This window comes from Argiope bruennichi, chromosome 7 (assembly GCF_947563725.1).
Source record: "Argiope bruennichi chromosome 7, qqArgBrue1.1, whole genome shotgun sequence".
NCBI classification, from domain to species: Eukaryota; Metazoa; Arthropoda; class Arachnida; order Araneae; family Araneidae; genus Argiope; species Argiope bruennichi.
Genome location: NC_079157.1, coordinates 37,153,645 through 37,170,470, shown reverse-complemented (window position 1 = coordinate 37,170,470; position 16,826 = coordinate 37,153,645). Strand labels below are relative to the sequence as shown.

The following is a 16,826-nucleotide window of genomic DNA, read 5'->3' as shown; positions in this document are numbered from 1 at the left end:
ATATGAAAAAGTCTAAAGGAGAACTAATATGCCGGGTTTGTGCATCGATGTTTCATGTCTATCAGGCAATCTAAGACTTTTCAAAAATCATCAGTGTACTGCTTTGCCACATCTTAACATTTTGCTTGGATTTTAAATTATTAAAAAATATATAACGAGCCCAAATTAGATATTTTTACTTTTTATATATGCCATTTTTGTTTCCTAATTATATTTGATAATTTTGAAAGCTTTTCTTTCATTTTATTCCTTAGATTGAGTGTTATATGAAGGCAAGTAGCTGCATTATAATTTCTGCTTTTCTTTAATATATACATGAAAATATAATTTCAGGCGTTGTTTAACAGAGCTAATCCATTCTCGATTTTTGCTGAAAGCTAAATATCTTATTAAAATGGGAAACATTTTTTCTTAAATAACCAAAGCGAATCCGAAGAATTATAGTAGCTTTGCTCTACAATACAAACAGTACTTCAAGTGTTGATTTTCTCTGTATATTAAAATTATACCAATCTTATAGTTAGCTGCCTTATAACAGCTAGCTGCAATTCAATTATTCACTTTCAGTATTTATATCAAAATTCTGCCTAGTTTACAGTTTAGCCGTAATATGTTAGAGAGATGTATTTCAAATTTTTCGTCTTCAGTGTTTATCAAAATGCGACCTAGCTTACGGTTTAACAGTTATATACTAGACAGCTGTAATTCTAATTTTTCACCTTCAGTGTTTATCAAAATGTTGCCTAACTTACAGTTTAGCCGTAATATCTTAGAGAGCTGTAATTCAAATTATTCAATTTAAGTGTTTATCGAAATGCTGCCTAGCTTACAGTTTAATTGTAATAAACTAGAAAGCTGTTATTCAAATTATTTGCTTTCAATGTTTATCAAAATTCTGTCTAGCTTACAGTTTAGCCGTAATATGTTAGAGAACTGTATTTCAAATTTTTCACCTTCAGTGTTTATCAAAATGTGACCTAGCTTACGGTTTAACAGTTATATACTAGACAGCTGTAATTCTAATTTTTCACCTTCAGTGTTTATCAAAATGCTGCCTAGCTTACGGTTAGCTGTAATATACCAGAGAGCTGTAATTCAAATAATTCACTTTCAGTGTTTATCTAAATGCTGCTTAGTTAACAGTTTAGTTGTAATAAACTAGAAAGCTGTTATTCAAATTATTTGCTTTCAGTGTTTATGAAAATGCTGCCTAGCTTACAAATTAACGCAAATTATGTGTTTATCGATTTTGATTCCCAGTGTTTCAAAAGACTTATGTAGTGTGTAATTTTATTATGCTTAAGGTAAAGAATTAAAATTGATTTTTTTTTATAAATTGATCTGATTTAAATTTATTGTGTTAGTTTTTAAATGTATTTATTTTACTTTTTTTCTTCTTTCTTTAGTTGGCTACGTGGAACTGACAAACATTGAGGTAGACCCACAATCCGTAAAATCTGTAAGCTTTTCGAAATTTGCTTGCTATTGAGTTTTTGTGTGTATGTGTTGTGAGTGTGCCTGTAAACTAGTTATACTCATATAAAATTAGAGGATTGTGATTAAAAAATGACTATAAAGCATTTATGTTTGATTTGCATCGTTGTAAAAGTCTTTGCCATTTCTTAATATTTTATTGGTTCACAATTTATAAAAGCAGTTAAATTGGTTTTTAATATGGTTCTTTTGCATTTTATTTTTTCATGCACTTAAAGCAACATAGAGTGAATGTGAGAATATGTCAAACAATGACATGCAGTTGTTTTTTAGCATCGTAACACTAATCCATTGTTAATTTTACAATGAATCTTTTAATCCTTCAACATTTTTTCATGAAAACATGAAAAGTATTTGTAGGTATTTATTTACCCATCCTATTTACCAGATCTTGCTCCTTCGAGCCACCATTTGCTTTAATGAATAAAGTAGTTTCATGACATACATAGTTAAGATACATGAATAAATGAAAGTTTTGCAAGATAAAAGAGTCGCTTTAAAAAATAAAACCTAGAGCATCTCTATCGTGGAATCCATATATTGGTGAAATAATTGCAGAAAGTTGAATATTTCAATTAAATGTATTTCAAATGAAAAATGAATAATGGATCAACAGAAATATATTTTTTACTTAACTGAAAAATGGCAAAGACTTTTGCAAAGATCTAATAATAAAAATTATCTCATATCATTTAGATATTAGAAATAACTTATTGCTTATTTAATAATTAGTTATTAATTGCTTATTATATTAATTATTTAGAAAAATTTATTGCAGTACTTTGATTAAAGAAAAATAATAGATAAATAAATCAGAAATGTTTTCCTCTGATAAATTACATACACAAAAATATTATTTTTATATAGTAAGATATTTGAAATAGTAAATTTTACTATGATTATTTTTAATTGCCATAATTTTTATTTTAATAATTAATTATAATAGCTCATGATTTTTTTTACTCTTTCTAGAAGTGACTATTTGGGTTCCTTAAGGAACTTTTTGGATTCCAATTACTTCAATTAATAATTTTTCCTTTCTGCTATATTTTTTAAAAATTGATTTCTCTTTTGAGACTCTTCCTCTCTTCCCTGAAATATTTATTACATTCAGATTTAGATTTAAAGAATTTATGTTATTTCTGTGGGACTTTTTTCTGAAAAGCGACCACGTAAAGGGCAATAATACTTATGTTACAATTTAGGTTAGGTTTTGTTATAAAAAATCTTTTTAATTAAAAAAAAATTACATTTATTTCATTCATATGTATCAATACAGTTATAATATAATAAAAACTATTAATTTAATTAGATATTTCAAATTCTTCTAGATATTTTGGAATTTATTAATTATATATATCAAATGTTTATATTATATTTTAAAGGGTGTCCATTCTAATCTTGACTTTAAACCGTTAGAGACAGATATATACACTGCAAATCGGAAAAATGCTTTAAAAGATGTAAAAAAATATTATTTATGTCTTTAGAGTCAATAAATGCACTTCTGAAAAATTGCGAGATTAAAAATTTTTATATCTACAATCCCATTATTTAATAAAATATTCGTAAAAAAATTTACATTTTAAATGCAAAATAAATAAATAAAAAAAATGCCATACATTTGTGGTTAGAATTGGATGAGATATGCATCTTTGAATGTCACTATTTCACCTGAATTCAATTCCCCCACCCCGGATGACGATAGGCCAATCATTAATAAGTTGCTCCTGCTCAATAAGAGCTTTGATTGGTTTGAAATAACCAAATGCAAAACTTCATAATTCGATCAATTTTATTTGTAGAAGAATGAAACTTTTTTTTTTTTTTTTTTACTTTCTTATATACGTAATATAGAGAAAGTATAGTATTCGTCAGAATATTCGTACTAGAGATATATAGTTTATAGTTCAACAACGGATAGTAAAACCCTCCCTGCATTAGAAATTTGGAAAATGTCCATCTGTCTGTCTGTAGCAAAGATAATTCAAAAATGCTTTAAGCTAGACAGTTGAAATTTGGTATAGTTCGTCAACGGATTCTGAGACGACCACATTTCGACGACTCCATCTCATTGAGGGGTGAGACGCGGAACGATGAATGCATTTCCGGTATTCCATTTGACCTTGGATTTCCTCTATTAGATACTAGTAAATGTAAACATCTCCTCCTTTGATCCTTCCTTTCACCCCCATTTTGACGGATTAAACCTATCCTAACGCATGCGCAAAAACGCGGAGGCTTGTACTATCCGTTGCTGAATTATATATGATTTTTACATCAAATTTGCAGATTTCCATCAAATTTTGTGTAGAATCTGTTCAGAGGAAGTCCGTCTGTCTGAATGTAAATTAACATGATAATTACAAAGCGGAGAGAGCTAGATAGATAAAATTTGGTATACAGATTAAGTATCCATTGTACAGATACTTATAAAATTTTGAGCCAAATCTGACAAGGGGTTGGGAAGCGGGATGTTAGAGGCCAAGAAATTATCATTCGGCACGTCCCCATATTTTTTTGCAATATTTCTCTCGAAACCATTCTCCATCCCCTTCGTGGAGTAATAGTATAGTCATTCAGAAGCACGTGATGAAAGTGTCAAAAAATGTCAATAATTATCGACATAAATCAGCAGGACTGAATGGTCAGTTTGACTGGCCATCTTTGAAGGTCCTCGGGGGCAATGCTCAGTGAAGTGTACGGAATGAAATAATGTTCCTCTAAAAATAACATTATTTCACTTTTTATACATTACTGAAAGTTGTGTTATAGGCCGACCAGAAAACTATGCATTTAATTGTCCGAAAATTAAGAGTGTAGCCTTTGATAGTCGGGGGCTTTACGCCCTCCTTATCGCCTAGATGGAACCCCCCCCCCCGAGGGGCACCTCGAAATGAGGATGAGATGCTTTCGGCATGGTGGTTGGATCTCGCCACCCTGGAGGGTACACTAATAGGTGGGGGATCTGACTCCTCCCATCGATGACGGGACGTACTTCCTTCGGGGAGGGTTGTACTGTGGCCGGTGACGGCCCTTAGGACTCAACCACAGTTCCCGCCAATGTTGCTGTTGCAGCGGTCCGGTCATTCAGTTTTATGGTTTAAATCCGTGTGCCTTCGTGGCGGGTCGGAGAGTTAGATGGTTGACTTATCACCTAGATGGTCGCCCCTGAGTTTATCTCTAATGATTTAGAAATTAACCATTGAGCCACGATTAGAATGAACGCCCTATGTAATAATAAAAATAATAATAGTATTGTGTGAATCAGTTTATGAGCTGTAATAATAAGAATTGTATCAGATTTTTGTTCACTGCCCTAACATCATTTTGTGTGTATAACTAATAATACTCACAGTAGAAAGAGTACTAACTGACTAATTTCTTTACTCACCATGGTGGTATCAGGCAGTCGCAGCATTCGAAGAAGCTACATGTACAACTCCCCTAGAGAAGAACGTAAATTGGTTGTCTAAAATCACTGCTTGTGTGAGGCAAGTTACCATTATCTTGAAAGAATTTGATGAGTCCGAACAAACAGCTTTTCTTACTCTTGCCTTGGCAGTGACTTCATCAGCATTTTCTTCAACTGTGAAGAAAACCATCTTGAATTTATAATCATATAATTTGAATAGGAATGAATGATGCATGTAGCTGAATATAATTTGCGAAAATTCCTTCGATCCGTTTTGAAATGCATGGTAGAATGACGTGAAGTTGCCTGGCTTTATTTATTTAAACCAGTCTAGTTATATTTTAGCATTCATTTAGTCATATGTATGTCATACATTCTTTCTATACGTAAATGCATGGTAGAATGATGTGAAGTTGCCTGATTGTATTGAAATTAATGTAGTTATATTGTAGTGTTCATTTAATCATATGTGCGCAGTACATTTTTTTTACTTAGTTTGAGATGCATGCGGAATGATGTAAAGTTGCCTGGCTTTAACGAAACTAATGTAGTTACATTACATTATCTATTTAGTCCTATGTGTGCATGTGCTTATTGCTGTATTAGCTACAGTTATGCCTAACTTTTGCTTGTATAACACATTTATCATATTGCTCAGAAACTTCAGCTTAAATTGCATTAGACATTAGTATGCACAATATATCTTGATTAATCAATGCATATATTTTCTTTAATCCATTGTAAAGTGTATAACATACTTAACAGAGCATTATGGCTTCAAGAAAATTATAATTCTTTTAATTTATTAATTGTTTAGTTTTGATAGTAATTTATTGATGAATATTTTTAGTATATCAAACCTTAACATTTTAATCACTATTTCTGATATACAGACAAGAATATCCATTTCATAATTTAGTGCAGTACTTTATCTTCTTCATTTTCAAACACAGTTCAAAGAATTAAAATATGTCCAGATTAGACATTTTTAAAAATTTATATAGTGATTAATATCTTCAGTAATAACTGTGGAGATACCCTCAATTATAATTTTGAATCCATTTCCTTAAAAAAAAAAAAAAAACTAACATTTTATGAAATTTAAAAATTGCACATACCACATTTTATAAGTGCTATGCAATCAAATCTTGAATATATAGATTTTTTTTCTTGTGAATAACCTACTCTATAAAATAATAATATACTAATCTATGTTACCCTTAATAATTTCATTATAAATGTCATTTTTTATACATAAAAATTAAATCTTTCGTTATGTAGCTGAATACGACATATAATCCAACTATCAATATTTATTTTCCAGGTGATGACAATAAGAAGATATTCTGTGATTAGTGCAAGGTAAACATTTTTTTCCCTTTACGAATTATTTATTTATTGTACTGTGAAAAATAAAACCACCGCAATTTATTAAATGTGCAAATTGCAATTTTGCGTACTGAATTTCTACATAAATTTTGTGAAATACAATATTAGTGTATACTATATTGTCAACTTATGTGTAAAAGATAGATTGTAAAGTACGATTTATTGCAAATGACACCGTCGCTTGGTAAAGAGCCCTTTCCTGGCTTATTGCCAAACAAAGGCATTCTTTGCAATTGATTTTTTAAAATTTGCAACAATGTACACAAAGTGTTACTAAAATGTGTCACTTTTTTTTTATTTCAATTTCATATAAAATTATTATTTTCATAATAAATCCATTTTCTTTCTTTTATCACTTTAGTTACATAGTTTAATCACTTAAGTTATCCACTTGCTCCCTACTTAATAAAGTATGGCCATTTTGGTACTTACATGTTAAACACATGCTAACGATAAAAAAAAAAGATCGTTCGCTAATGTTTTTTTTTTTTCGTAATTAAAATTTGACTATATCTGTCTATGACATGCGATTAATGCCTTTAACCGCCCCATTTTTTTTTTTTTGTGCAGTTTCTTTTACGTTTTATATCTATCTGATACGAACAGAAATATAAGGCAAGCACAAATTAATTGAATAATTTCAGAAGCAAAGTATATGTAAAATATTAATGCAAGACTCAATGACCGATTTGTATAATTGTATCTTAACCGCTTAACTGTTTATCCCATATGCCATACGTGCATCGATTAATCGAATTTTGATAGTTGTAAGCAAAAAATAAACCATTCATAGCGATTATAATTCAATATTAAAATTACTTTGAATACATAGATAAGTCAAGTATTCACTGGATTTCCATTTGAATTAAAATAAGAAAATATTTCCAAAATAGAAGGCGTCATCTTATTAGATAGTAAAGAAAATGAAACAGTTAAATGGTTAAATTGGCGAATAGATTGTTCTAGAAGTTTCTGTTCGATAAGCTGAAGTTCCAGGTTCAAACTCAATCCGTCACAGCCATGCAAGAATACCAGAAAAGCGGCTTTACTTGCACTTGTTAAGATCGGCTTGAACATGCTTATAAGCATAAGACCAGAACTTATTTGCGGATGGGATATTTTCATGTTAATGATTGACAACCACATCAAACATTTATAGAAGAAAATAAACTTTGTCTGTGTTCGTCAACAGTATGCATTGAACAGAGCAGTGCTTCGATAAATAATTTATTATGTTAGATGTCGTTTAATCAGTGGTAGATTAAGATTTTTTGCAGTTGTGGGAAATGAACATTATGAGGCCTCTCTTTCAATAATCTGGTCAATATAATTTCATGTTTCAATTTATTTTTACCTGTGAGCATATTGGATATTGCATTTTTGGTTACATTTTTTAGCGTGCTTGTGAAATTGTACATGTGTTCATTTATTTATTATGATTCATGATTGTGATGCATCCACACTTAAATACTTTTGCTTGTTGTTTATAAGTACAATTATAAACTAAGTGAACACAATGAAATGTATAATATGTTAATTATGGATTGTGTTTATATTAATAATTCATAAAATTTGTGTATTTTACAAGTTGGCAATTTAGCTAATAGCATTTTTTTTAAATATATCTGACTTGTAGAAATCTGTCACTGTGTTTAGTTGCGTGTATTTCAATTTATTTTCTCTCTGAATATTTCCAGAAACACGGTTGCTTGTTCTTTGTGAATTTAAATGAATAGCAGAACAGGTTTCATATTAAACCATCTGTCCATTCTGTACTGTTCATTCTCGGATTCTGAAACCCTCCGAGCTTCTGCGCATGCGCCAGGAGGAATTTATTTCGTCAATAAAGGCATGGGGCGGAAGTTGGAAGAAGATGTTTATATTTTACATCAGGGTGGATTCAGATAAGGAAAAGTTATATCCGCTGGGTTTTTTTTTTTTTGCATTACACCCCTTAGCGAAGCGAAAGTGTAGAAAAATGCTAGTCTTTGCATTTTGAAATACACAGTACTTTTGGTTTTTCTTGCCAACTGAGCTGTGATTATAGAAAAACTTATGTATGAAATAAGCAGGTGATTCGTGCTTCTTCTCGGCATCACCAAAGATTCACTGTGTTCCATAGTATTTATTATCCCCCACTAATCACGTGACTTTGCAGAGTGGCCTAGTATTTTTGACTTTCCAGCCGGTCATGAGTGCGATTGAGGGGGAAAAAATACTGTGTTCAAAATTAGCAACTGATTTGTGCATCAGCTGACTTTAGGCTCAATTGAATTCGTGTTTATTATGTCATTTTGTCGATCACATTAATCATATGACATTTCGGAGCGGATGATGAACTCGCGCAATAACACACTAAGAAGGTGAAAAATAACAAAATAATTCTTTTATTGAATCCTTTTTGTATCGAGTTATAACTGAATTGTGTTTGAGGTGCATTCCATTTTAATGCTTCTTTTTAATCGCATTATTATTATTATTTACCTTGGAAATTTAAAAAAAAATATTATTATACATTTTTAAAACATTTGATCACAATATTATGCTTATTAAATGCATAAAAATTTCGATTACTTAAGCAATTTTTATAATTGTCCTATACCACGATGTTTCAGTACATTTTAATCATGTATACTCTCTTGTTAGGCTTTATAACTATGGATTGTGGAGCATTCTTTTTTGGCCAATTAACTTATATTATCCCAACTTTCTATTAAGTTGCAAAACCAATTTATTTTCCAAATTATAAAATAGAATTTTAATGTACCTTAATAACTTTGTTTCAATTATTTGTTTCAGCGAGGAGTTGTACAGTGAAGCAAGATCTGAAGAAGAAGGTGAGTTTAGAATGTTTTTTTTTTAGTGTACTTTTAAAGATTTTTTTTAATAGAATGCTTATAAACCTCATAATTTTTGTGAGTAAAAATTAATAACACGATAATAAGAACACGATTTTTAAAAAAAAAATCTAATTACGAAGTGGACATTTAGCAGCAATTTATTATAAAATGCAGGCTGTGTTAAAAATATCTACAAAAAAAAGCAAAACAAAAAAAAGGGGAGGGGAATTAAAATAAGCAATATTTTGTTGGAAAGTGCATGCAAAGGTATGTAGGAGTTGACACGTATAGGAAGTTTGAACTACAATTTAGTAAGAAAGGTAGGAAAAGATGAAATGTTTCCGCTTTTTATAAAAATTATTCAAAATTACTACCACTAATAATGAAAAGAATACAGCACCAAAATCGACAAATAATACCAATGATTTGTCATTTTACTATGCACTTCAGTTTGTCCAACATATTCTCATTAGATTCGGTGTTATTTTCATTGGTCGTTAATTTAGCATGCCTGCATAAATAAAAATTATTGTCTTTGTATCTGGTGATCGTAGGCCAATGGAACTGTCATGAAAAATATCAAAGTATAGAAAAAAAATACATGACAGCCATTTTATTTTTTTATTAGGTTGCCCACCCAAAAGTGATCATTTCGAAAAATTAAACTTCTTCGAAAAAGATTAACATCGAAAAATGTCTATAAGTACCTTTTTTTTTTTCCCTCATCCGTATTGATGGATCGAAAAAAAAAGAAAAAAAAGTCCTATTCTAAACATATTGTTCCACTATTTCATATTTTATTAATAATCAATTTTCAAAACAAAAGTGATAACAATTAATTTTGAATTTTTGTTTTTTGGTCGAATGAAGATCCTTATGATCCTTGCAGTGGAAGCAAGAGGACGTATGTTTTCGGTACATTTCTTTAATGATCACATTTCACACAAAACACGAATAGATAAAATAACACATGCACGCGCGTACCTTAATAGAACAGCATATCATCTCATCATTTACAATCGCAATGCATTATGGGATGCGTACCTAATCAGGCATCGACATCTATTATCCAAAAGAGAAGATGGAGTAATGCAACTGCTGCAGTCTCAATTATTATGCGGTTATTAATTTTGTATGAAGCAGAATGCAAGTGCGACAAACAGTGAAGAGACTTTGAATTTTTAAGTTCGCTGTAATCCATTTCGGGAAGGCGTAATTTATTTACAAGAGGCGCAAACAAAGCAATGTCAGCTCACAGCAACAGATTAGGCAAGAAGTGGCGTAAAAAGGGGGAGAAACAAATTATCCCTGTCTTATATATTGTAATGTTTTAATAGAGATTTCCATCGCATGTCAATCAAAAAGCAAGGGAAACACAGGGATCTTTTAGAAGAATTTATCAAGTCAGCGGTATTTTGTCCCTTCACTCGGAGTGTGGGAACGTTTAGGCTTTTAGCCGATTCAGCAATTTTATAAAGCTTCTCTTGAGTTAATTAAGTACAGAAAGTGGAATTGGATCAGGAAATAAGAGTGAAATTACTATGGGCCAAATTAAGATAAAGCTTTGGAAATTAACTTAGATTAAATGAAGAGTTTAAAATATCATTACATGTATAGTTACATTTTTTATCAGGTATCCCCTTCTATACGTACCCCCTTCTTCACGTACCTAAATGGAATTCCAAAACTTTCGTTCAAATTGTAATTTAAAATAATTAAGAATAGTTTTCAGATTTACCCTTACATTTAAGTTGTCTTCATGTTCGGCGGCTCACTGCATTAGTTATTTTAGTTCTTAGAACTTTCCTATATAATTTATTCCTCTCAGATTAATATTTATTTATTTAAAACGGGAAAAACTGATGTTTCAGTTTTTTCCGTTGTCGTTCCTCCAACTTGAATGAAAGTTTGTTTTTAATGGATAATTCAAAAACTTAAATCAATAAAACTGCTGTTCTATATATTTTTAATTTATCATACACGAAATATAGAGAACGTTTTGTAACCGTCAAAAAATTCGAACTCGAGAGTTTGACAAATCTCCACGTTTCTTACCTCTCAGAATTAGAAAAAACACATTTTCAGCATTATCTCTGTCTGTGTTAAAGATAACTCAAAAACGCTCTGAGCTAGACAGATGAAATTTTGTTTAGGTCTTTATATTTAATATGTAAATTTCTATCCAATGTTGAGCAAAATCTGTTCCGAGGAGATTTGTTTGTCTGGTTGTCCAACTATACGTTAACACGATAAGTATAAAACAAAGACAATTGAATAGATAAGATTCTGTGTACAGATTTAACTTCTATAAGGCATACACCAATCAAATTTTGATTCAGATTTAACAATACATTGATCGTTTATCGGTCTGTATTTTCAGAAATATATAAAATTGATCATTCCAAAACGCAATGACTTAAAAATGTCTCATTTGGTTTGGGATTTTTTTAATTACAAGTGTAATTCTGTGTCAATTTTTTTTGTCGTCGCATGTGAGGGATCAATCACTGAAAGCCAACACCGAAGATCGCACGACATTCAGTAAAACTGCTAAAAATCAAACCAAAGGTTAATATTTCGTAACTCCTGTACACCAATACCATGCAAGGCGTTCTCTGGGATAACGTCTTTATTGGAGAGTATGTGAGAAAGTTTGGGGAGACCACTCCGGTTGGCTGCCATAGCAGTCTGTATCTTGACTAGATTACAGAGCCGCAGTGGCCTGATGGTAAGATCTCGGCTTCGGAACCGGAAGGTTTCAGGTTCGAGACCCGATTCTACCGAAGAACTGTTGTATAAGCGGGTCTTAAAACGTCCTCCCGCTGGTGTGGAGACGGGGGCGCCAGCTCAGGTGTTGTCCTCGTTATCTGACCGCGGCTCAAAATGACGAGGTCCGTCCCAAATTAGCTCTAGTGTTGCTTTAAAATGGGACGTTAATATAACTAAACTAAACTTGACTAGATTTTGTTTAAGGAAAGCAGGAATCATTGGCGAGTCGGCAGCTGTATGCTCAAGAATCGCTGCCTACGCATGTAAATCCATCGAGTTGCTGCTATTTACAGTTTTATCATATTATAAAGCTTACAGCTAGAACATTGCGACGCGGAACAATAACACATTTCGGTATCCAAACTATTACAAAAATACTGACTGTTAAATGGATTATATAGTTTTGGATATTATCAAATTACAAATATATATTGTTTAAAGGTATTCGAAAATCTGTCTGTAAAAAAAATATAGAATTACTGTTGAAAGAAATGAGCGAAAGTGTCACCCTTGAATCTTACTCGCATTATCCTCCCCCCCCCCTCTTTACTTCTGCTTAAAATTATGCACTTTGGACAAGGTTGTAAATTCTATGTATGCTCAGACTTTTATTCGGTGTCTCAACATTAACTCCTTGTGCTTTGTAGTAGATTAAAGAAAATGGAATATTTATTTTGATTTTTTTTTGACTAATTGCAACCAAAATTTGACACAGAATTATAATTTTAATAACAATATCACTTAACAAATTTCATTTTAATTTATCCTTGCATTTTTGAGTTATCGCGCTTACATGCTTTGAAAATACAGACCGACAGACAGTCAGCTCCTTGATGGATCTACTCTTTAGATGCTAAATCTGTGTACCAAATTTTATCCATCTAGCTTTTTACATTGTGTAGTTATCGTGTGTCTTTTGTATCCGGTTCCTGAGAATGGATTTCCTTCGATGTTCGTTAGAAACCAGGAAATTTGATAAAAAAGTCACAAATTAAATTTCATCTTAAAAGGTTTTTGAGTTAGCAAGTTTACAGGTAAACATTAATTCTAAGTAATGTGTTTTCCGGATTAAGTGATGCCTGAAGCATGGAAATTCGTCATATACCAGAAAATGAAATTTCTATATATAGTTATAATGTTATAAAAGCAAAATATTTATTCTTTAGAATTTTTGAAAAACTTTTTAATTGTTTATGTTATATGTTTAAATATAACATATACAATTAAAAATATTTAACATATGCAAATATATAAATTAAAGTAACATACACAACTATAAAAAATAACACACAACATGTATAAACTGTATATCTTATATGTAAATATTTGTAATTGTATATATTGTGTTGTGTATACCAATATTTATCCTATAACTTTACTTTACTTTACTTTTGTACAGGTATATATGAAGTCACATACTAGGAGTGAAGAAAAATGTCAACAAGAATCTCATAAGAATACTCATGGGAAAAACTGAAAGTTTTATGAAGAAGTTACACAACTCTTTTATGTGATTTTGTTGTAAAATCCAGAACGAAACCAAAGAATACTTAGAGTAAATATAGAAAAAACAGTTTGCAAAGAAAAAAAGAAGAAGAAAAACAATATTAAAAATTGGAAATAATGAATATTTTAGAACAGATTCATTCAAAATGTTGTTTTAACCCGTTATGCTACTTGTACAGTTATTTTACTTTGTCATTCATATCCACTGAATTGAATGATTATCTTTCAAAATGCTTAAGATAATTTCAGTACTTTTTATTGAACTGAAGGGTACATTTCAAATAATTGTACAGGTATCTTTTTGCTTATAAAATGTTATAACTTCTATTTTTATATAAAAGAAATAAAATATTTTAAAGATAATACATTTAAAAAAATATGTATATATGACTGAAAATTAATATCTATCAATAGAAATGCTACTGTTCACTTAAATTTGCACAGTTTTATAATATTGTTATCTTTCTTAAGATACATTTTCAATATTATTTATGATAATTTAATAGACAAAAAAAATTGTATCAAGATATTTTGGATATGTTTCCTTTCTCTCTACTTATTTTCATGAAAACTATAGACATTATTGAACTATACATATTTATTTTATATACATTGTTAACTTTAGTTATTCAATGTTAAACTAAATAGCTGTTATATTTGTACAATATATACAAGATTTATATAATTTATTGTTCAGAACTTTGTAATTATTATAGTTTATTTATTGCAAAAATGAAAACCTGTTTGACGGCACTTTCCTTATTAGCAAATGGGGGATAAATGAGATCTATTTACCTGTTGGAATTTTTCTCCCTTCACCTTTTTCGTCTTCATTCATAGTATGACGCACTTTGTGTTCAGTTTCAGTGAAGAAAATTTAATCACCATTTTACTTATCTATATCTCTTTGATAGGTTGCGTCCAATATTTGGTCATATAAACAATTTCAATTTCCGGTCCATATGGAAATTTCATTTACCTTTATGTTACGCCCCCCCCCATGAGGGGTTTGGTTTAATTAGATTTACGACCTATTTCGAAGTACACTACCTCTTTACATGGCAAAAGCCGTTTTTGGAGTAGATCTAATTTTGAACCATGGTCAGATAACAAGGATAACACCCGAGTCGACAACCAAACTTTTCCACCACACTAGCAGAAGGACCTTTAACCCCAAGGGACTTATCAGATTCGATTACTTGGCAGTTTCGGTGGGATCGGGAATCCTCACATCATGTAACCAAGATCTTACCTCCAAGCCACTATGTCCTGAAGGAAGCATATCACAAGTTTGTTCATGAGAAGTAAGTTACTGCCTTCACTTTGATGATGGAACGTACTTCTTGCAGGAGGAGATGAATTGTGGCCTTTGTTGAATATTACAATCCTACCAAAAGTCTCTGTTGAGTACCTGATCTGATGAGTATCATTCAGATGACTATAAAATGGGCATAAGCTTACTTGTGATTATAATGTTAATATGCACAAGAAGGGATTTGCTTCATAATGGGTTCAGTAGAATTAATGCAATTTCAAAAACGTCTTTTTCTAATTGGGAGAGATTTAAAATGTAGAGAATTTTCAGCATCTTGAAGTTGAATTTTTTGATGATTCTATTAAATATTTTCTGTATTCTTCACATATGAAAGAATAACACTTCTAAAAGAGCAACTTTAAAAGATACAATGAGGTGTGACCGTGAATGGATTTGTTTGAATGAGACATCACAAATCGCATTTTTTGCAATGAAAACAATATACAGGGTGTCCACTCTAAACACGATTCAGTGGTCAATTTCTAAACCATTAGATAAGTATATATTTTCTATTGGAAAAAATTTCTCTTACGTCTAAAAGAATTATATATATATATATATATATATATATATATATATATATATATATATATATATATATATATATATATAAACTCAATAAAACTATGACTGAAAAAATTATAAAATCTAAATCATTATATAGTACTCCAGTCATATAATTCATATTTATGATTTTTTTTAGACATTAATATTTTAAGCAAAAATAGGGGGGGAGGGAAGAATTCTATTGAAACTGATAGAGTTAAGAAGCTTCATATCAGTATTATAGACCATTTTAATGGCATTCCTTTGGAAGATGAACCAATCAGTTGACTGTTTCCTCAAGATAGTCTTCGGTTTATTACAACTATAAAATTCAAACTTCATTTATATTCAATATATTTATTGATGGAAGCAACATATTTTTCACTACATCATGTAAAGTATTTTTAATTAAAATTATGTGTGTAATGTTTACTAATTTTTTCTGGGATCACAATTCGAGTGGACACCTTGTATATATTTATAAAATTTTATTAGTACTTCATTTATTGTAAAGATTTAAAATGGGACTTTAATGTTAAAATATTTTTAATGTATTAAAATTGCAGTAGCAACTTCTCCAAATATTTTAAGCCTGAGAAGTATTGCTTAGTCATGTAAATTAAAATTTACATGCCTATAACATCCATTTATTCAAATTAAACTTACATCACCTACCTTTTAGCCCCGAAAAATAATTATATGAATTTTGCTAAGCTGGCTGCCCTAGAATGGTTTATTTAAATATTGTATATTGAAAACTATTTTGGAAAATTTTATATTTTCGATAGCCTTCAAGCTTTGTGTAAACCTATTTAAAATATGTGTAGATTTATACTATGCATTTTGTAAATATATTGTATATTTTATATACTTTTTTTTATAAAAAAATAGTTTAAAATGAATTATATTACGAAAATATTATATCATCTTGCATCTTGTCTAGTCTGATTTAAGTGTCATCATGTGTGCTGTTCCACTTTCAAGTGATCAAATTTATATTTGCATGAAAATAAAACATGTATTCTAAAAATATTTTATTATTATTATTCAAATAAAATACCAAAAACTGGTAAGATCTTAAACACTAGGAATAAATTGTCAGGATCTACTGACAATCAGACATTGAATCAACATTTCAAAAAGAAAATTTGCTAAGTAATGTACAAAATAGTAAGAACAAAAAATTGCAAACCAGCCCTTGTTATCAACTTATAAAACAATCGAGTCATTTGATTCAAAGAACTACTGAACCATAATTAAACGGCATACTTTCAATATATATCATTATTTAATCTTTTTAATGAAATACATTTATTATGAAAAGTCATAAAAACAGTTTTGATCCAAGGGCAAGAATATTATTCAGTTCTGAAAACTAATTTTTATATGCAGAAAAAAAGTTCATCCTTATTTATATGAAATAACACAATTTTTTAATATGCAATATTTGCTAAATTTCTTTTAACAGTAAAATAAAAGAAACTTTTAGCAAAATGACATTAGTTAAATAATATTTTACTGCATTCAAAAATCTGGTTTTATTAAATATTCC

General features: G+C 30.0%; 1 protein-coding gene across 9 annotated transcripts in view; it reads left to right on the top strand.

Moving 5' to 3' along the window:
• Positions 1 to 15,293, top strand: part of LOC129975866 (FYN-binding protein 1-like) — a 98,818-nt gene extending 83,525 nt beyond the window's left edge. For 3 of the 9 annotated variants that reach the window (XM_056089118.1, XM_056089116.1, XM_056089119.1), the window contains exons 9-13: positions 1,407 to 1,459; positions 6,234 to 6,271; positions 9,098 to 9,135; positions 10,009 to 10,053; positions 13,307 to 15,293. In XM_056089118.1, the coding sequence (XP_055945093.1) occupies positions 1,407 to 1,459; positions 6,234 to 6,271; positions 9,098 to 9,135; positions 10,009 to 10,053; positions 13,307 to 13,329 (197 nt within the window). In that variant the 3' untranslated portion in view covers positions 13,330 to 15,293. Of the gene's footprint in view, positions 1 to 1,406; positions 1,460 to 4,902; positions 4,989 to 6,233; positions 6,272 to 9,097; positions 9,136 to 10,008; positions 10,054 to 13,306 lie in introns of those variants that run through there. The other 6 variants (XR_008785053.1, XR_008785051.1, XR_008785052.1 and 3 more) reach the window with 6 other exon arrangements.
• The last annotated feature ends 1,533 nt before the right edge of the window (positions 15,294 to 16,826 follow it).